This window comes from Gigantopelta aegis, chromosome 3, assembly GCF_016097555.1.
Source record: "Gigantopelta aegis isolate Gae_Host chromosome 3, Gae_host_genome, whole genome shotgun sequence".
Lineage (NCBI taxonomy): Eukaryota > Metazoa > Mollusca > Gastropoda > Neomphalida > Peltospiridae > Gigantopelta > Gigantopelta aegis.
Window position 1 is genome coordinate 57,956,833 of NC_054701.1, and position 23,172 is coordinate 57,980,004.

Genomic DNA, 23,172 nt, shown 5'->3' on the forward strand with positions numbered 1-23,172 from the left:
TTCAAACTGATATGGATTTTTTTTTTTTTACAAAAACATTATCTAGACAGAAATATACCATGGTAAACCTCAAGGTTGCACAACACTTTTTTTTGTTTTGCATTAACCCTATAGATATTTTTAATTTGAATAGTGTGTGATATTATATGTAACCATTAAAATCACTGACTATCCAAACAAATATTTTATACATATTTATAATATATAAACATCAGAATTTGATTAACCCCTTTGTTGATCATAAACACAACCAACAAATGATAACTTGAAACGTAATCCCGAAGATATATTCCCACTTTTGATTTTATATATATACAGTGAAACCTCTCAAAACCGGACAGTCTGTATACCGGAATTCCCTCAAAACCAGACATTTTCCATGGTCCTTTTTTAAAAACTAGTAATAAAAGACCTTGACACCTCTAAACCAGATACCTCTTAAAACCAAACATTTTACTTGGTCCCGAGGGTGTCTGCTGGTTTAGAGGGGTTTCACTCTATATTATATATAGAGGATTCGTCACGAGCGCTTTTTAATATGTAAAATATCAACCGAGTCTAGTTAATCAGTATTTGTCAAGGGAGACTTAATACAGATTAACTAGATGAGGTTGATATTTTACATATTAATAAACACGAGTAGCGAATACTATTTATCCTATAACACTTCTAAAATAACATTTTCATTCGATATTTAGTAAATTACAGTACTAAAGTCACCTCCATCGGTAATATGACGTCATCACGATTAGCACAAATTAATTTGACGTCATGGATTTTAACAAAAGCTTATGAAAATGTTATGCTCAGATATACTGGTCTTGTTGGTTTGTAAACAAATGACCCATTGACAACAACTAGAGACCTTGCAAATTTGCATATAAACTTTAAATTTGCATACCATTATTAACCAGGTTAATACTCTCAGTTATCACATGGGTTTATAACATGGATATTATGGGCAAGTTATAGGATAAATAGATGTATTCCTCTTATACCCCTAATATACATGTATGTTATACTAAACGTTATGATAATTAATTTTCAGCCTTGCGTAAAACGATGCTGCGTGCACACCGACAGGCGTGGTGCTGGCAGGATGAATGGCACGGACTCAATCTGAATGACATCCGGCGTCTGGAACTCGAGACCCAGCTGGCACTGCAGCAGAAGATGGCAAACGCTGTGGCCGAGGAAGAGTCGCTGATCGGCGAAAGCAAACGAGGAAGCATCAAGGGAGATAACACTGTTCACTTCGCAGACACTTGTGGTTCTGGTCCTGATGAAACTGCTCAAACCAATTCAAAGGTGCTTTGTGATGGAGCAAGTCCATTGGAGAGTAGCTCAAATACATTAGTTAATACCCAGAGCTCCGATTCTTTAAGAAGGATATCTGTCGGGTCCAACAGGTCAAAGTCGCTGGGAGGTAAGTGTTGGGTGTTTTTTTATTCAAATTTAAAAAACCAGCTGTTACAACTGTCCCACTTTTTGTAGTTTAATAGTAGAAATGGTAGGCAATGCAGAACAGTAAAATTTTGCACAAAATCTGTTTATTGTGTTGTGTATTGATGGTACAATTTCTGTTATGATAAATTGCAATAATAACGTCCTACTTTTTGAAAATAATAGCAGAAAAAGAATGTAATGCAGAACAGTAAAATGTTCAACAAAATCTGTTTATTGTGTTATGTATTGATGGTACAGTTTCTATTTTGATATATGTCTTACTTTAAAAATGGTGTTGTACAAAACATGATGTCAAACAATACTATACCAATGAAAACCTACATTTATTCAGCATCTATATATATATTGTACGTACTAAAAACAATGATTGATTGGCAGTCCATTTTCTTATCTTACAGCCTTTAGTCTTTTGTTACAGGATGAAATTGACTAGGTTCTCATTAGTATGCAATTTGTGACTGTTACATAAGATTCATATTATTTTGGGTAGACCATAAAATACAGGTACAAACTAAGCACCACATAAAAAATGTTAAAGGTTTTTCTCAATAATAATACTTTTTGGATTTAACACATTTGTTTTCCCAGTATGAGCATGAATAATGCCACTACTTAATGTTTCAGTCCTACTTTTGTCCTACTTTTTCCATTTGTTTTCCTACTTTTGTCTTACTTTTTCTATATTTTCATTCCTACTTTTTCCTAAGGGTGTGCTGGACAGCCTGAAATTGCCATACATGTAGGTAACAAATTCTTAAGTTCGAGCCCTGTGTATACTAAGGAGAGCAAAACATTATTCTCCTTGAGGAGCCAGAGTGAAATAACACCCTTAAAGTAACACATACCCTGGTTTTTAAAAACGTTCGTTCGTCAAAGAAGTAATGGTTAATGAGACAAGCTCACATTATTTTTGACGGTATTTCCCTGTTGAAACATCACAGACTTTAGTTTCTCTCTGTTATAACTTTATCCAAATGTTTGTAGCAGGTTTGTAGATTAACTAAACTTGGTGTCCATTTTTACCGGCTGAAACTAGTATCTGCGCCTTTAAGTGGGGAGGTCTGTAAAATATGAAAATTATCTAGGAATAGAATGCAATGAATGAATGTTTACTGACACACCAACACAAAAGAAAAATAGCCACTGAGTGTCAGACAAAGGTCTATGAATGAATGATATCAAGGTTGCACAAAGGAACAATGGCTATTGGGTGTTGGACAAAGGTACAAGAACAAATGAAGTTGACACAGCTTGTCCTCAAAACGTAGTGAATGGAGCAGCAGTCTGAACTGTGGTGAATTTTATGCCGACAATTAAACCATGTTCAAACTGTACAACTTGACCTACATGTGTACCACATATCACCATCCATTTTAAGTGTTCTTGTATTGTGATGTTATGTGTAATTTGTTAAAAAAAAAAAAAAAAAAAAATGGGTTGGGATACAAATAAAACAGAAATAATTGCCCATAGTGAAGAATGTCTTTTCTAGGTAGAGAGAATTGATTTTTTGTTACCCTACATACAAGTATATGCAATCAAGGCTTTATAGATCTCACTAATTTGGACACAACATGTAGTTTTTATTGTTCTCAGTATAACGAGATCTTTAAGGAGTATATATTAACCTGATTAATTGAGGATTTGAAATGGAAGTGATTTGAAGGGTTATAGATATTCAGAAATGCAGTTCGAGTTATTTCAAGCTAATTTACACTTAATATTTCAGTAGTTTTTTCAGTTGAAATTGTTTAGTAGTCAATACGTTTATAGTTATTTTGGGCACAACCTGTACCATTGTGACTTTGATGCAGTCTAAAGACCTGAAATATATTCTTTGCTATGGCCGATATGGGTGTTTCATTAATAAATTAACATCTATGTTTTCCAATGTTATTACGAATTGCACGTAAAAACCGAAATTTTTTATCATTTCCAAAACAATTTTCTTTTAAGTCAAGGCAACCTGAAATTATTGACAAAAACACACTTAAAATGTTCAGTGGTACAAGTTACAGATCAAATATTAAAAAAGAGAGTGAAAAAGCAAAATGAATATGCATATAACTATCACAGTTCAATGCTTATTGAGAGTATTCACCACTCTCAGTGAAAAAGTTGTTAAAATGTTGCTACACCTGAAGCTGATCATGTTGAGGAACAGCACTCGCAGCATCTTCATAAATTAAGGCTAATATTCGTTCCTTGTATTCAGCCATGATACATGTAGTCAAGATTACTGATATCCACTACTAGCGCCCTCTATTGGAAGAAAATTTGTAACACTGATTATGTCCCTTACACGATGACATCGCTGACCAATCACAGCATCGGTAACATGTGACAATCTTGAAAGCAATATCAAAAATTAACCGCCGGACGCTGACGCTGCCATCTTTGTTTACAATAACAAGGGAATCTATAAGGAGCGTTGCGATTCGTTGCAATCAGATCTCATCGCATCCAATGAAATATAAGCATTTTGTGGCACGATTTCTTGATGACATGTATCAAGGTTGAATACGAGGAACGAATATTAGCCTTGATTTATGAAGATGCACTCGCAGGTGATGAACAAATAAAGTCAGTACAAACAGTTAGTACAGAGTGGAGGCTTTGTGAATTTTATTAAAACATTTAAACCATTATCAAACTGATTAAAGCAACATTGACTACTAACACTACAGATATAATATTAAAAAAGAACAACACCTACATGTAGCTATATGGAAAAGGGGCGGGATGTAGCTCAGTGGTACAGCGCTCGCCTGATGCACGATCGATCTAGGATCGATTCCCGTTGGTGGGCCCATTGGGCTATTTCTCTTTCGAGCCAGTGCTCCACAACTGGTGTAACAAAGGCTGTGGTATGTACTATCCTGTCTGTGGGATGATGCATATAAAAGATCTCTTAGCTGCTAATCGAAAAGAGTAGCCCATGAAGTGGTGACAGCGGGTTTCCTCTCAATATCTGTGTGGTCCTTAACCATATGTTCAACGCCATATATACTGTAGATCTCTAAATTAATGCGAGTGACGGTGGACAGATTAAAATGCAACATGAAATTAATGCGAGTGACCTCCATATGAAATATTAATTTACTAACAACACGCGTCTGTGTACTTCTTGGTTAAATCCTAGTTCCTGGCATCTTCAATGAGATCAACTCATTAATAGGCTAATGTGTCAAGACAAGACAAGAAGTTATTACACTCATGTCGTATTCTTATGAGGATGTGTTCAATGGTAGGACATGATTTACAGGAGCAAAAATAGTATAAACATGTCAGTGTGCACATCAGTTAAACTGTTCCTCATATGCTGTTGTGTAATGTACAGACTGAGCATAATAAATTTCTGTTCTGTTTAGTTACTAGTGTCCCTAGTGAGATCAACTCAAAGCACACTTTTGCTGCAATCTTTTACCTAAGGTGTATAGTTACCTAAATCTGGCTAAACATTAGCATACATGTACCATTACAGCTGTATCTTACTAAGATATGCCGACAGAGTTACGGCGAACTTGAACAGTAAAAACAAAGAAATTGTTGACCTTGGGATTAGCATGCTGAAACCCATTCACGCCCGATGAATCGTGATGGCTTTGCTCGACTATTGAACAATTAGTTTGTCTTGCCTATGATGAATTGTGCTCCAGTTGTTTTACTAATGTATTAGAATGTTAATCTTTGTTTGTTTTAATGGCGTGTGACACACAGCATGCTGGACTATTGCTGGACAAAACATAGAAATAAATGTGTCATATTATTAATGCGAATAACACAATCTCACATTTTACACATTGATTTTATGATCACATTAATTTCAGGATCTACAGTAACCATAAATAAAATGTGTTGAGTGCGTCATTAAATAAAACATTTCCTTCCTTCCTTTCTTTCTAATCCTATATGAAATGTTTATGTACATACATGTATAAATATCACAGACCAGTGCTTACTGAACTTTATTTATTTTTTCACGAACTACTGGTTATTGATTGCTTATATGTAAATGAAACAAGAAGCAAAGTCATACTGATATTTACACTACCAGTCCTTGGTTTTTGAAAATTATAGGCGAGTGGAAAATCGCACACCTAAATATGCTAGGTAAGTGAAAAATCACTCTCCAAAATAAATAAAATAGGCAGTGTATCTCTGATTGAATGTTGACCTGGTACATCTTCAAAATTGTCTATTAAACCAGTATTTCCCGATTTGTTCAACAAAAAGAAATACCAGTTTAACGACTGCATGGAAGCCACTGCCATGTTTTTAATTTTTATTGTTTTAATAAAAGGATCTTCCTATCAGCTAAATGAGCTATGAAAACTTGATTTTTGTAAACAGTGGAAATAAATATACCCATCTATTTCACATGTGCCGTTTGTTGAGTGTAGCGTTCACTGTTTTTTACACTCATCAGATTGAAATTACATGCGTGATACGAGCGCGATCGCACCCGTGCACCTTAAAAAGCAAGGTCTGCACTACATGTCGTACTCATTGTTCTGTGTTTTAAAATGTTTGTACCCATGTGTACATTACATTAATTCACTTCTAAAATTTGAGGTCAGCTGAAGTTGTATTGTGATGTTTGCCACTTATATACTATAGCTTCTGATTTTAGATACATACATGTATTTTATGTATCTAAAATATGTATGTTCTATATATGTACATTGGAAATATAGCAGCTTATTATATCCTAGTCATGCACCTAATAACAAACAGTAAAGTATACATACACATGACATTATAACCAAAAAGAAATAAAACAATTAATATTATTTACTTAAATAGTTGGTCCTTGGCTGAATATAACATCATATTTTTTATTATTTTATTTTATTTTATATAACATCATATTTGTTATTAATATTTATTGCCAAATTCATTAGCCAAAGCATGTTTAAATAGAACCCACTTCTGGCGTAGTACAGGATGTGTATGTAAAACATAATGAATGGTTGCGCACTCCATTCTATTTACATGTTTGGCAATTTCCATCTCCAGTCCCTTATATTTGGTATTAGAGAAAACAGACTTTTTACTGATGAAAAAACAAATGATGTAAATCACTTGTCAAAATGTTTTTCATTTTAGGCATATTCTATTAACGGACCAGGAAGTGTTATTTTATCATTTGTTAATAAATTTAACATCACTCATGCTCGCAAGCTTTAGAAAAAAAAAGTGACGTGTGCGACTATTGATGTGCGTGACTATTGATTACTCGATAATGCTGAAGTTGTTAGCTACTATAACAGTAATATTTTGTCCAAAGCTGTATTTAAAAAAAAAGAACTTTTTTATAATGATAAAAAATTAACTTTTTTATAATGATAATGATAGGATTCTGTTTACTCTACAACACCAGGTGCATGGGTGTTAATCTGTGTTTGTGTGTGGGTGTGTTAAAAGAATATTTCTCATACAGAAACCACCTATCAACACTTCTGCAGCACCACATTAATGTGGCTTTATAAAAAAATAACCCAAAACATCCAAGAAAAAAAAGGGGGAAAAAGCCATCTGTAATTATTTTACTGATGTTGGATTGGCATGTTGCATAATGCATCTGGTGCCAACAATGGAGTGGATATATTAGTGTGATGTTACTCAAGTGTCACATCATAACTTACAAATATAGTTCAACATACAGCTTACATGTATATTGCACTGGCATAGGAAGTGTGTGTGTGTGGGGGGGGGGGGGGGGGGGGACAAGGAGCTGTAGCGATTGTTTTTATATATTTATTCATGTATTTATATGTATATATATATATGTGTGTGTGTGTGTGTGTCTCCCCCCCCCCCCCCCCCCACACACACACACACACTTTTTGGCACCTTCCTATGCCTGTGTATTGCATATCAACAGTCAGCATACCAGTATGTCTCTATAGATAATTTGTACTATGTATTATACATTACACTAGTATATAATCCATGATGTGCTGTTTAATTATCCATTTGAGATCCCAAATAAATGTTGCTGTAATAATCGTACTAATAGGTGTGAAAAATTGTAAATTAGGAATATATATATTATATTTGAAGAGTTTTTAAGCACATTGACAAGTTAAACAAATAATTTGATACCCGAATAACACCATACATTAGATTAGATTTGTTCATGATACTTTGAATTAACGGTTTCTTGATATTATATAATACTTGTACTGTGGTTCTGCACTATAATGTTTCAAAATGTAGACATAATATTTGGTAGGGATGTAATGATTACAAGTTTACAAGTTTATTTTGCAACAATATACATGTACTGCATGTATTTTTCAACTTTTATGACAGTTTTCACGATCTACATACACTGTCAGATATGTACATTATTTTGTTCTTAACATTTGGGAAATTAGGAAATTATACAGTGTACAGTCGAACCTGGTCTAACGGCCACCTGTACATAATGGTCACCTGCCTATATCGACCACTATAAATCCCCCCAATGCATTTCCTTCCTTATTTGACCTGTACATAACGGTCACCTGTCCATAACGGCCAGCGGTCACTATTTTTCACCCAAAATCACAGGTTGAACCTGCTATAACGGTCACAAGATGTCTTTACTTTTTCAATCATCTTAAAAATTATAAATTAAATGTGTTTATATGGCCATGTCTGTAGCTTTGGGTTTATTTTCTGTCAAAGTAAAGTTCCATTGTAATTCTCTGATCGTAATTGAAAAAACAAACGGGCACTCAATAACTTCCGTGACACGCAGTTACTGGTGGTGTAATTCGATTGGTTCTCAGCATCCTCACTGAATAGTAGATGACTTCCCATTGGCTGTACATAATGTAATCTGTATGTATGGTCACTCTATTGAGTCTCGAGAAAAAAAAAAAAAAATTAAGCGTTTCCTTGTTTCTAGCCAGACATGATTGGTAAATAAACATGAATAGCTGAAGGTGGCGGTCATTGCAGATGACCCGTGTTCGGATTTTTAAAGCGACTCCTGATCTTATTCAGCTGTAATATCAGCGGTCACACTCCACTGAAGGATTAACGGTGACATGAAACAAACAAATGAGTCAAACATGCCACATGGGTAATAACTTTAAATTACACAAAATATTTTCTGCAAGTCAATGTTAGCGTTTGCGAAATATATTAACGAATACATTTGGATGCAAAATGCCACCGAAAAATAGTACTGCTTTAAACGTTAGAACAGAGATGTTGTTAACAAATCTGAGAAAGGCAATTTAAGTCATTTTGGTGTAGGACGTTTTCAGATTAATTCTATTTTAAAAAGGAAAGTTGATGTTCTGGCCGATTTTGACAATAATGTTTCAGCCAAAAGAAAAAGGCAGAAGAAAGCGAAAGGCAATGATGACATAAATAAGCTAGTGTGGGAATGGTTTAAAAATGCGACCTTTTTTTTTATGACAGTTGTGATATTCTTTAATATATGGGTTCTAATTTTGAACTTGTATATAAGGGTCACCTCTCTATAACGGCCACTTTTGTCAGGTCCCTTTTGTGGCCGTTATATACATGTTTGACTGTACTTAGTCACAAAATATTATTAGGTACTGTATGTAATAATACAGTAGAATGATGATACAACACACACCACAATATCCACCTTACAATATAATAAGGATCCCCATATAAAATCTATATATTAAAATAATTCTGTAATATTGCTGAATTAGAAAACCCCAAACCTTCCATACACACAAGTTTTTTATAATAATAAAAGATAGAAAAGTTGAAAGTGTGTCACACAGATGATGAATATTTAGCAGACTGATTTTCATATTTTTGAATCGTTACCACTAATGTCAAATAATACAAATGAATTAAGTACCAAGCCAGAGAAAGTGATTGGCCAACTTAAGTCTTGATATAATCCAGTCAACATAAATTTAATATAATGTTACAGTCCGTCCCATCTCGTACAAAAAAGTTTTTTTATAAATAATTTGAGTTTGGTTTGACATAAGAAGAAACGGAAAAGTGTTTTGGAAATAAAAGAAATTTCTATATTTGTGTGCAATTTAGTAAGCAGTTGGCTCAGAAATAAATAATGTGTAATAAATTCCATAGTATGGAAAAAAGTGTTCCCTGTAGGAATTTATGGATATGGATGTGTGGACTGGCTTACGTGTACTGTTGGGTTCCGATAGCGGTAAGACAAAATATGGTCTGCTAGAAATAATACAGCATGGGGTGAGGGAATGATTTGAGATAGAGTGTAGCAAATGTAGCCTATATAATCTCTCAGATATACTTTAAAGCATTATGCATTAACATGAGCTAAATACCAAGTGAAATAATTATATATTCATACATGTACGTGTATGTCTTTTAAAAAATGCATAAATACATTGTGCATGTCATGTCATAGGATTTTACGTACACATTCAGAACAAGCTGTTGTAGCACACCCCTGTCATGGGCGCAGGCGCCGGCCTTGGCCGGCTCCTCCATCGAAGACAGGAAAAGGGTTGTGGTGGGTATGAGAGGGGACCACCCATGCTGGCAAGTGCAAGAGAGCACCAGCAGTCCATCCGAGATTGGTAATGGGCGGGGGTATTGTGCATATATGTATATAGAAAATATATACAACAATAGAAATAAAGGTTTTTGGTGAGTCTGTATTTGAACACAAATGTGTAAATATATATTTTTTAGTTTAATAACTGAATGAAAAATGTGTACGTGTACATATAAATGTATTGAGAATTATACATGTATCATGTGACATTACATCCCTACCAAATATTATGTCTACATATACATGTACATCCAGGGTATACATTACTGTACACAACATTGTCTTACTTGTAACTAATAAAATACCCCAAAAATATAATTACAGTTACATGTATGTTTCAGTGGACATTAATTTTATTACTCTCTTCTACAACTCTAGTGGTGTCATTAAACAAAACAAATTTTACTCTTCTACAATGTGTATTTGGTTTAGAACGCATGGTTGCAAGTTATCTTTGCTATAGCAGAAATGTTGACTACGGTCGACGACAGTCACTTTTCGGACCCTTCTTTTGGCTTCGTACACAATAAATAAAACATATCCAACGGTAATATTTTGATATAATATATTTGACAAAAGGTACTTTTTATATCTTTCATCTTTTAAAACTTAAAATTAATATTTTGTGCAGAATTATGAAAAATAAAAACATACAGACCTGTAAACAGCGTCGTCTGCTCGTTATATAATTTTAACATGGGTCAAGGTTAATAGACCAGTTTTTATTTTAATGTGGTGAAGCATTGTAATAATATAGCTAATTTTGAATTTGAATGACATCACTTTGCATTTCCTTACAATAACCGTAAACCTGACATTTCCAGTGCAAAAGTCCAGTGCAAAATTGTTATTGAATATTATTTGTTTGAACATTACTAATGCAACTAAATGTGTTCGAAGAAAATCTTGTCATTAAAAACTTGTACCTTTTACGAAATATGGATTTCAAATGAAATTACTTAAGATATGTTATATTTATTGTTTACGAAGCCAAAACAAGGGTGTGAAGATTAAAGTTAAAAAAAAAAAAAAAATTTAACGACACAAAATCTTGATTTACTAAAATGTCAAAACTGACACAGACATCTTGTGTTACTAAATAAATATGTCTACAATAGTGAATCCCAAAATAAAGTAATTGTTTGTTTTGTTTACTGACACCACTAGAGCACATTGATTTTTTAATCCTCGGCTATTGGATGTCAAACATTTGGTAATTTTGACATATAATCTTAGAGAGGAAAAGAAAAGAAAGACATGTTTTATTTAACGACACACTCAACACATTTTATTTACGGTTATATGGCATGAGACATGGTTACGGATCACACAGATATCAACTCTTTCTGATTAGCAGCAAGGGATCTTTTATATGCACCGTCCCACAGACAGGGTTATTTACCACAGCCTTTGAAATACCAGTTGTGGTGCACTAGCTGGAACGAGAAATAGCCTAATAGGCCCACCCACAGGGATCGATCCCACACTGACCATGCATTGAGTGAACACTGTACCAGTAGGCTATGCCCCGCCCCTCTCTTAGAGATGAAACCAGCTACAATTTTCCATTACTTGCAAGGGATCTTTTATATACACCATCCCACAGACAGAATAGCACATACCATAGCCTTTTATTTATATACCAGTCGTGGTGCACTAGCTGAATTGAGAAATTTATAGCCCAATGGTCTCACCAACGGGGATCGATCCTAGACCAACCGCGCATCAAGAGAGCATTTTACACAGTAGATATGGCTACATGCACGTGTTGCATCATACATGTAGTATAACATGTTTTATATACACATCCAGTACTCGCACAATCATGTGCTACATCAAACTGGAGCATCGAAACAGCCCCGCTACAGTAACATTGCAATGTGCACTGCAACAAGACATGTAAATGCAACTAACCATGGTAACTGATTTGTGTGAAAGTTAAGTATTTATTTAGTATCAGCTTGTTCGATCCTAATGCTTCCCCAGCTCATCTTTCGTCTTTATAGAAGGTGATTGTTTGCAAAATCAATAGAATATTTTGATTAATAGCACAGCTACAAATGTAGTCTAATAAAAGTGGAACCATTGCCATAACCAATTTTGTTTTTAATGTTAGTAATCAAGCAAGAAATTATCAACGGCTGTTAATTTGTTGCTTGATAAAGTTGAATGTACATACACGTGTACACAATGTAGCAGTAAAAAACATTTTTCACAAAACAAAAATGTGGTTTTGGGAATTTTGTTTGCTGCTAGTTGTGCATTTGGCTTGATTTGCAAAGCACATTTAATTTGCATATACTCCCTCCCCCCATGCACCCACCACCCCCAAAAAAGGAATAAATATGATGTTTGGACTATATATAATATTGTTGTTGGAATGCAGGTTATATAAAATAACCAGTTACTACCTTAATAGGGCAGACCCTAGTTTCAACCTGTGAAAATTAACACTAAGTTTAATAGGGCAGACCCTAGTTTCAACCTGTGAAAATTAACACTAAGTTTAATAGGGCAGACCCTAGTTTCAACCTGTGAAAATTAACACTAAGTTTAATAGGGCAGACCCTAGTTTCAACCTGTGAAAATTAACACTAAGTTTAATAGGGCAGACCCTAGTTTCAACCTGTGAAAATTAACACTAAGTTTAATAGGGCAGACCCTAGTTTCAACCTGTGAAAATTAACACTAAGTTTCATTAATCTACAAACCTGTAACACATTTGAATGAAGTTGCAGTTGAGTGAAACTTGAGTCTGTGACTTTGAAATGGTGAAATACGCTCTAAAAATAGACTAAAACGCAACTCCATAACTGTTACTTCTCAGACGCACATGCGTTTTTAAAAATATGAGAAATTTATTTTAATTTTGTGATATTAAAAATACCAGGATGACCAAAAACACTTTGAATGTACGGAAATTGATAATCTAAACCATAAAATCTAAGTAAAGTATTATTTCAGTTATACAAAACTAGCTATAATAGTAAAAAATATGCCTTAATGTTTAAAAACTAGGGTATGTCCCTTTAACATACATGTATCAGCTTTATCGTGGTCAGGTCAAATGATGAATGCCGCTTGGCAGAGCCTACCAGCATTAATTATTAGAACTAACATTCACAGGATAGAGAATAACTAGTTAATGATGTAGGGTATTGGCGTTATCCTGTGAAGGTAAGAATGGGAATTTCTGATTCACCCTGATATCCTACATCATTAACTATACTCAAAGGCAAAGGTTATTGTGACATGGATTGTTGGGAGTAATACATTTTGAATGGATTTATGGATGTAAACCAGAGAAAATGTGCATGAAACCGCTCAAAGAAATGCAACCAAGCAGTTGTTGCAGCGATTGCATGCTTTGTGCAAGAAACATGGAATATTCAGGAGAAATCCTGTCCAGTGTTCACCATAAAAGGCCAGACATTCAGCCACTCTGTGCAGCCTTCAGAAGTCCACAAGCCAAAAAAACATCATTAGTGAACTGCAATTTTGTCATGCCACGCCTCATTGAAAATGACAGATGGCGAGTCATAGGGATGCTTGAATCTGGGACCTCGCAGTGTGATGTCGCACATCAATTCAACGTCCACAGAAACACCATATGGCACTTACGGCAGCGATATCAACAAAACAACCAAGTCAGGGACCGTCCCCGTAGCGGCCGACCACCCGTGACAACTCCTCGCCAAGACACATGGATCCAAATCACGATGATCCTTCCTCAGATCTGAAATGGCATTCCTAGGAACTTTCTCCAGCATTTAGTGGCTTCAATGAGACGACGGTGCCAGGCCTGTATCAATGCTCAAGGTGAACATACTCGCTACTGACTGTGTGAATTTCACTCTGGACCCCCTCTAGTGATGTGGCTCATTTGCATATGGCAGGTGCGCCCTTTTCATAGACTATTGCTCGTTTCCATACCTTCGGACACTTCTCTTTCCATGTTATAACGTTTCATACTCGGCAGTAAAAACTTATCATCAATTATCTTTGTTTTTTGTGTGTCACAATAACTTTTGCCTTTGAGTATAGTTATTATCTTTATCCTGCAGACCAAAACAATTAAGTGGATAAGCTATTATTTCTGTTATTCAGCTATATTGTTTCATGACCTAGAGGTCAAATGAGCAATTTTGTAATGTAGTTATGCATGTGATGTCACATAAGTGACATCAAAAGTCATAATCTGCTAGTATATGTATATGACTTTGCTTTAATTGATCATCATAATTGGCCGATAGAAACAGTGGATACAGGATAAAGCAAATATTTTAAGGCAGTAACTTGTTATTCTATATATACATGTAGTGTTCTTTTTGGAGGACTGAAGATTTTTGCAGCTGAATTTACTTGTAATTTCGATCAGTTCAGTAATGATTTCAGTCTAATCCAGCAATATAAATTTAAGTGCATTCACTTTGCCTGTTATTTTATTACATGAACTGATGATATATATGAGACTGTTAATTCAGTTGAGCAATAAACATGAATTATACCCCAGATGTTCTTTACTGCAGATCAATTGAAGGAATACTTTAATTTTTTAACAATAGCACTTGGTGGCTGCTTCTGCTACTATGTTTGTGTGTGTGTCTGACTGACTGTGTTTGTCTGTGTGTGTGTCTGTGTATGTGTGTGTGTGCGCATGCATGTATGTGTGTTTGTGTGTATATGTGTGCATGTATGTGTGTGTGTTTGTGCACACGTGTATGTGTGTGTGTGTGCATATGTCTGTGTATGTGTGTGCGTGTGTGTGTGTGTGTTTATTGCACGCATGTGTGTGTGTGTGTGTGTGTGTGTGTGTGTGTGTGTGTGTGTGTGCATATCTGTGTGTATTTGTGTGCCATGATTTAAGCTGGTTCTCCAAAATTATAAGCAGTTTGACAAATATGGTCAGAAAATGTGTACCGGTAGCCAAATTCATTGGAACAGTACGTTAGCCAAACAAAATCTATCCGGTCTTATACAGTGTAGTTAAACAGCCTAATTCTACATGTATGGTGTACCTAAACTGTATTCTTTTAACAACATTGTACCATGTAATTGTTTCTGTTGTCAGTCCCAGAGTGTGTGAGTTGTCGGTTGTACGCGAGGCCGGTGCGGTGGAACTGACGCGTTGTATTGATTCGTGTATTGATTTGCTGTGATTGTGTTACAGGCTCTAGTCGAGATGTGTCAGACTGGAGACTGGACAGTCTGGAGCAGCTCCAAGAGTCGAGCTCTGATGAAGAAGAGTTCTTTGATGCTCAAGGTATTCATAACAATTACACGGTGTAATACAATCGTCTGCTTGTATATAGACGTGTACATGTGTACAGGTTGTTATTTCCAGTTCAGTCTTCAAGCAGCTGCTGTTTTCTATTGTAGTATGGCATCTGCTTTGTACAATGACACAGTGTATTGTATTAGGCTGTCTGCTTTTAACCATTTTAGGGTTTGAATTTTTTTTTTTTTAAACATTGTAGAGATTTGATTATTTATTGTGCCGTGGGTATCTGATTTCAGATTTGAGTATAATCTGACTTCACAGTGAAAAATTTACTGATTAATTGCTCCTCTCTGTTTAACTTAGATTTTTGGGAGCCATTTAATTTTATAATATTACCATATTTCCCCATGTATATTGAGCACTGATATTTAATATTTTTTAGGATTATTTAAAAAGAAAAATTCACATGCTAAGGGGAGTTAAAATCAATCTCCTTGAACAGTGATAGGGAGCTAGTGATAGCTCCCCTTAAACCATGATGTCTGGGTATAATTGTTCAGATCTAGATGTTGTAATTATCTGTTTCTGATTTTCACAAATTCTGTTGTCGATGTTGTACAATTTATTATACATGTAATAAGCACACTTTTGAAACAGTTTGCATAATGTACATGTATGGTTATATTTTAATAAATGAAATGTGTTAAGTATATGTACAATGTAACTGTGCATGTATATGAGACACAGTAGCTATTGGTACAAGGGGTTACAAAACCAAAAATCCTATAAATAATTACATTTTAGGAAGGAACTGTGCACGGCATGATTATGCAAGACTGATATCTAAGCACTATGTACATAGCCAGTGAAGTAGGCATAAAGAACTTGTGCATTTGTCCAGCCAGTGCACCACAACTGGTACTTCAAAGGCCATGGTATGTGCTATCCCATCTATGGGATGGTGCACATAAAAGATCCCTTGCTGCTAATTGAAAAGAGTAGCCCACGAAGTGGCGACAGTGGTTTTCCTCCCTCAATATCTGTGTGGTCCTTAACCATATGTCCGACGCCATATAATTGTAAATAAAATGTGTGGAGTGCGTCGTTAAATAAACCATTTTCTTCCTTCATTTCCTTGTACATTTGCTGGGGTACTCAAAATTGCATTGATGTCGTACCTCCTGGTCCCAAGGCTCCTTATAAAAGCAACAATTGCCATGTCTCCTAAACCAATAAATTTTGACCTTTACCAGGCATGCATGTTTCAGCCTATAGATCTAACACTTATACAATATAAAAAACATGAATTTGCTAAACACAGATAATGATTGTACAATTTCCAAGAACAGATTTTAAAATAATTAGAAAAATCATTGACTGCACTACATGTAGGTGTCACTTCATAATTCATTATAGTAAGTGAATTCTTGTTTATAAATACGTTTTTGTTTATTCAATATTTTTCGTGGATGCAAAATATTTAGCTTATCATAGTATCCTAAAGTAGGATATTGCTCAGTGGTTACAATACCCATAAAAGATTCAGTAGGCCATGGAAGTGACAGGTTCTTGTGAATTAATATCTTACTAAGTATTTAGTATGTTAATGTTATGGTAACTAAGTTAGAAATGAATGTCACCATGGTGCCACCTATACACTGCTGTATAGTTCTTCAGAATAATCTGTTTGCAGTGTTCACTCTCCTTCCTTTTATAGTTACAGTGGTACTTACACCTTACTGCACTCGGTAGATTTTTCGTAACAGCCTCCCACTTTAAAAGCTAATAGCATGATCGTGTTTTCAGAGGCTGTTGAGAGGGAGAGGAAAATGAGCGGCGCTCACCATCTCGTCCGAACGTCGTCCATGGAGATGATCTCAAGTGGAGATGAATACGCCGATGCAGTCGAAGGTTCAGCAAGTCTTGATGGTTTGTTCATTAAATGCCCACAATTATGCATCACTCAAAAAAGATGCTCTGTTTTTCATGTATTTAACAAGTTAAATATGGACACCCTCCCCTTCAGCCATTCAAAACTTGGGACTTCTACTTTTAATCTTGTTGCATAATTTTTTTTGCCTTATGTGCATTTCTTGGTCACGTGCTCCTGTTTGACGTCATTGTTTTTATCATTGGACTGCAAAACGATTGTATGACTTCTTATCACTCAGAAAAACACTTTTGTTGGTATCTGATTGTCATCAACGTGATGTCACACCTCAGAAAAACACTTTTGTTGGTATCTGATTGTCATCAACGTGATGTCACACCTCAGAAAACACTTTTGTTGGTATCTGATTGTCATCAACGTGATGTCACACCTCAGAAAACACTTTTGTTGGTATCTGATTGTCATCAACGTGATGTCACACCTCAGAAAAACACTTTTGTTGGTATCTGATTGTCATCAACGTGATGTCACACCTCAGAAAACACTTTTGTTGGTATCTGATTGTCATCAACGTGATGTCACACCTCAGAAAACACTTTTGTTGGTATCTGATTGTCATCAACGTGATGTCACACCTCAGAAAACACTTTTGTTGGTATCTGATTGTCATCAACGTGATGTCACACCTCAGAAAACACTTTTGTTGGTATCTGATTGTCATCAACGTGATGTTACGCCTCAGAAAAACACTTATTGGTCTCTGATTGTCATCAACGTGATGTTACACCTCAGAAAAACACTTTTGTTGGTATCTGATTGTCATCAACGTGATGTTATGCCTCAGAAAAACACTTTTGTTGGTATCTGATTGTCATCAATGTGATGTTACGCCTCAGAAAAACACTTTTGTTGGTATCTGATTGTCATCAACGTGATGTCACACCTCAGAAAACACTTTTGTTGGTATCTGATTGTCATCAACGTGATGTCACACCTCAGAAAACACTTTTGTTGGTATCTGATTGTCATCAACGTGATGTTACGCCTCAGAAAAACACTTATTGGTCTCTGATTGTCATCAACGTGATGTTACACCTCAGAAAAACACTTTTGTTGGTATCTGATTGTCATCAACGTGATGTTATGCCTCAGAAAAACACTTGTTGGTATCTGATTGTCATCAATGTGATGTTACGCCTCAGAAAAACACTTATTGGTCTCTGATTGTCATCAACGTGATGTTACACCTCAGAAAAACACTTTTGTTGGTATCTGATTGTCATCAACGTGATGTTATGCCTCAGAAAAACACTTTTGTTGGTATCTGATTGTCATCAACGTGATGTTACGTCTCAGAAAAATTGACATCTTCAAGAGATTGGTAGGTTTGAAGTTGGAATAGCATCATATGACACTTAGAAGTTATAAATCATAAAATGCTCTACACCAAGTCGTTATTATTCAGTGTTCGACAGATGTTTGAGAAATCACTAGCCCTCACAGAAGCTGTGGCTAGTGCCCTATGTATTAGAATAATAGTGGATAATTAACGATTTGTCGAAGCCTGAAATTTATTAATCAGTGTGTTGGCTTCAATGTAAATATGGTTGTGGTTTTCAGATTCTAACTTTGGACGACGCGTGGAAGAGTTTCGTCAGATGTACAGCGTAGACACGTCCTTACCAGGTGGAATAGAAACGACCCCACCATCTTCTGCATCTGCCTGTCCAACAAAGTTTCTCTTTCTTGTTATGCATGGAGGTGAGTTTAGTGTATAATGATGAAATTTATCAAATGTTTTTGTCACGAGAACCTTTTTTCTCTCATCCTCGGGTATATGGAACAGAGCTATCCCATGAAAGAAAGCCATGTAAGAAATTTCTATCTTACATGGGATATCACGCGCTTACATTTAACATGACGTCGGTGGTAATATACGACGTCATATTAATGTGAGGCGGTGACGTGAGGTCATTAGCCACAGTTTTAAATTAATATTTTGTTATGAAAACCTTCATTTTAAAAGCTATCTTGTTAATTTGTAGTGTTAAATTTTATTTAACACATGAAACAAACACGGTAAATACGATAGTGCAGTTATTTATGATAAAATGGTCAAATAAAAAGGTTAGTTGTTCAGTCATCTTTGTCTGTTCATGTAAAATAATGGTTTATTTTACGGAATGAATGAGAGAAAAAGACTCCCATCATATGTGGTCATGTGGGATAGAAAAAGTACATCCTCGTTCCAGGTCGAAATTTTCACCACCTCGGGTGTACTTTTTCTATCCCACATGACTGCATATGATGGAGTCTTATAGTACAGAAGACTCAAAATTTTGTGTCGTTTTAGACATACTTTGATAAAAAAAATTAGGATGCTTTAGCTTATACCCAACTGATGACAGGAACATACCTACTGGAAATCAAATCATCTGATTGTGAAATTTCCATAACATTTCAGTTATTATGTATACATTTTACCTTTTTCTCATTTTTATAAATTGACAGGAAAATTATAACATTAATATACACAGGGAACATTTTGTTCAGTATCGTGTCGCGATTTGCTACACAAGTTTCAAAGATCGCTACACAATTTTTAAACATTAAGCATTAGTTGCTAATCAATTTTCAGTTCACTAAAAATATCGCTAATCATGATTTTGAAAACGAAATGTCCCCTGAGACACCAATCCTTTTGTAAGTTTCGGCAACTCCTTAATTACAAAGACGTGAACAGTGAAACCTCTCAAAACCGGACCCTCTGTAAACCAGAATTCCTCCAAAACCGGACATTTTTCATGATCGATTTTTAAAAATCTGTACAGATATTGTCCTGTCTAAACCGGATACCTCTTAACACTGGGCATGTTACTTGGTTCCAATACTGTCCGGTTTAGACGGATTTCACTGTATAATATATTTTTGTTTTGATGTTTTATTAGTCTTGACATTTTCTCTAGATATCTGAGTATGGTGTGATGAATCAAATAGCCATACTGAATCTATCAGTGCCATAACCAAAACAAAATTACATGCAGATAGGGTCATTTTTATAAACTCCAAAATAATCATTAAATTTTTTTCCTAAATTATTTAGGTAGTGTGTTGGACACCGGGAAAGACACAGCCAAGCGCAGTGACTTCAACACTCTGAAGTCGACCTTTGACACTGTGATCAATTCTCACTACAATTCTGCTTCTGGCCATATTGCATTCCGTCTTGTAACCTGCCCTTCCGTCTGCTGTGACACATTGTCTATTTTGTCAAGGTGAGTACCAAGACGTACTACAGACCACTGTTGTCACAAATTAATTCCAGATACAAGACATTTTCTATCATATTCAAGTAGCAGTCAACCAGACATTGAGCTAATGTCAGTGTATTATTTACTGAAAAGTAATAACTTTAGAAAATTATGGACACTAAAAATTACAATGTTTTTTTATTTGAAAACTTATTTACTAAGTAATTTCTATCATATTCAAGTAGCAGGCAAGCAGCCAGGAGCTAATGTCAGTGTATTATTTACTGAAAATTAATAACTTTAGAAAATTATGGACGCTAAAAATCACAGTGTTTGGTGATTTGAAAAATGAGTTAATACAGTCATACATTTTAGTATTCAAAGGGATGGGCGGGGATTAATAGTTGTTAAACTTAAACATGAATCATATAAGTTCCTCTGATCATAAGTTTTATATAGAGAGAATAACCGGTTCCTGCCTTATGTGAAGGTTAGAATGGCGAATGCTGCGAGGCTCTGCCAAGCAACATTCACCATTCGACCTGAGCAGGATAAAGCCAATACCTTAAGACAGTAACGATTATTTTATTTATCCTGCAATCCAAAAGGAATAGTCAGAAAATCATTATTTATTCCATTTTTGTGTATGCAAATTGAGTATCGTCAACCTAGCAAGACTTTTGCAGTATGATGTCATACAAAATACATGATGTCATTCTTTGTAAGACGCTAGCTACATTCTGCAACATTCAAAAAGCGTTTCTAAACTCTTAATTCATAAATATATAGACAAGTTTTGTAGTTATTGCAAAACTAAACGTTATTTGTATTTATTGTACTAAAACACGTAAATAAAATGTGTTGAGTGCGTCATTAAATAAAACGTTTCCTTCATTCCTTCCTGTACTAAACCAAATAATTTAAAGAATATATTTATTGGAAATTTGGTCTGAAACACTGAGTTGAGTGGGGCTTATGTCACCATATCTTGTCAATGTATACAGAGATTGCAGGATAAATTCTGTATATTAATACGTTGTATCTATGCTTCTTTTCTTCGTTTGTTATTTATTTATTTACCGTATGTACTGTTTTTGTATTGCAGCCTAAGTCCATACAGTTTTGATACTCACAGTGCTGAAACTTGTTTAGCTAGAACGCAGTCATTTGTTCCTCTTGGTGCCATTGCCCTGTTTGCTTCGTCCAGTGCCGACTATCAGGAGCATGTTAATGAGCTTGTCGCCCAGTCTAACAAGGTGTTCCAGGACTTTCTTTCATCAGAGGAAGGAAGAGGATTTACTGGACAGGTCAGTAGGGAGCACCTCTCAGTTATACAAAGAAATATTATGACTAAAGAACATCACTCAATCAGGGCTTCTAATATTTTTTTATAAAATTCACTAGCCATGGGATCAGTGATTTAAAAAATTTACTAGCCACAATTAAAAATTCACTAGCCCTACTTTTACTTTAAGTTAATATAATTTGACTAATTAATAGTAATAATCAGATATGTCACATAAAGAGGGAGATAGAGCTTAAAAACACTAACACATTGTGGTGGTGGTGGTGGTGGGGGGCAGGATATACATGTATATTTAAAAAATAGACTTAACCGTAGCATTTGACAATTTTGTTTTCACTAGCCGTCGGGCATGGCAATAGTAGTTATTTACTAGCCCAACATTGAATATCACTAGCTCACTTGCCATGGGAGTGGGGCTACCATAATCTAGAAGCCCTGCTAAATACAGGCTTTCAAAGGTACGCATTTTAGACATTAGTATTGTTCTTCATCGAAGACCATTTAGCTTTTATAAACTTTTTCTGTTTTCTTTGCAAATAAGGAAATTTATCAGTTATTATATAAAATTAATATTTTAAATTATTTTGTATTTTAAAGTGAAAACTTTAGCCCAATAGTAAAGCACTTGGTTGATACATGGTCAGGCTAGGATCAATCCCCTTCAGTGGGCCCATTGGATTATTTCTCATTACAGCCATTGCACCATGACTGGTATATCAAAGGCTGTGGTATGTGCTGTCCTGTGTGGAGTGGTGTATATAAAATATCCCTTGCTACTAATGGAAAAATGTAGCTGGTTTTCTTTCTAAGACTCAAAACCTTAAAATTTCTTATTCTAGCCAGTGCACCACAACTGGTATATCAAAGGCTGTGGTATGTGCTATCCTGTCTGTGGGATAGTGCTTATAAAAGATCCCTTGCAACTAATGGAAAAACATAGCGGGTTTCATATCTAAGACTAGTCAAAAGTTTGACATCCATTAGCCATTGATTAATAAATCAGTGTGCTCTAGTGATGTTGTTAAACAAAACAAACTTTAAACTTTAAACTTGTTGCTGTATGGCAAAATGATATAATACACAACAGATCTCTTTGATTTCTGCGTGGCTCTAACAAACTCGATTTAGTCCAGTAAAAATATGATTGAACAAACTGCAACACAAGGTTTTATTGTTTTATATTGTTTAGGTGACTCCACTCAACATTATATCCAAAATCTACCGAAATCTGACACTGGGAAACATGCTAATTAGCATAAATCCAATATGGCCACCAACACAAACTTGGAAGCCATATATATCCCAAATGGTTGATTTTAGACACCATATACCTATTATGAGTATATAGAAATATACCAAAGAATCAAAATATCTTGTTAAAAATATAGTGTGACGCACCTATGATGTGATGATGCAGATATGACATCATATACACATGTAGCGTCATCAAGACTCAAAACGGCTCTTATCTAAGATAAAAATATAGTGTGACGCACCTATGATGTG

The 23,172-nt window shown here is 35.1% G+C and overlaps 1 protein-coding gene across 1 annotated transcript in view; it reads left to right on the plus strand.

Moving 5' to 3' along the window:
* LOC121368313 (protein retinal degeneration B-like) overlaps window positions 1–23,172 on the plus strand; it is a 70,368-nt gene that overhangs the window by 31,480 nt on the left and 15,716 nt on the right. Inside the window, exons 6-11 of the mRNA XM_041492993.1 lie at window positions 1,049–1,426; window positions 15,168–15,260; window positions 17,025–17,147; window positions 18,730–18,870; window positions 20,213–20,384; window positions 21,466–21,667. Coding sequence (XP_041348927.1) covers window positions 1,049–1,426; window positions 15,168–15,260; window positions 17,025–17,147; window positions 18,730–18,870; window positions 20,213–20,384; window positions 21,466–21,667 — 1,109 coding nt within the window. The remainder of the gene's footprint in view (window positions 1–1,048; window positions 1,427–15,167; window positions 15,261–17,024; window positions 17,148–18,729; window positions 18,871–20,212; window positions 20,385–21,465; window positions 21,668–23,172) is intronic.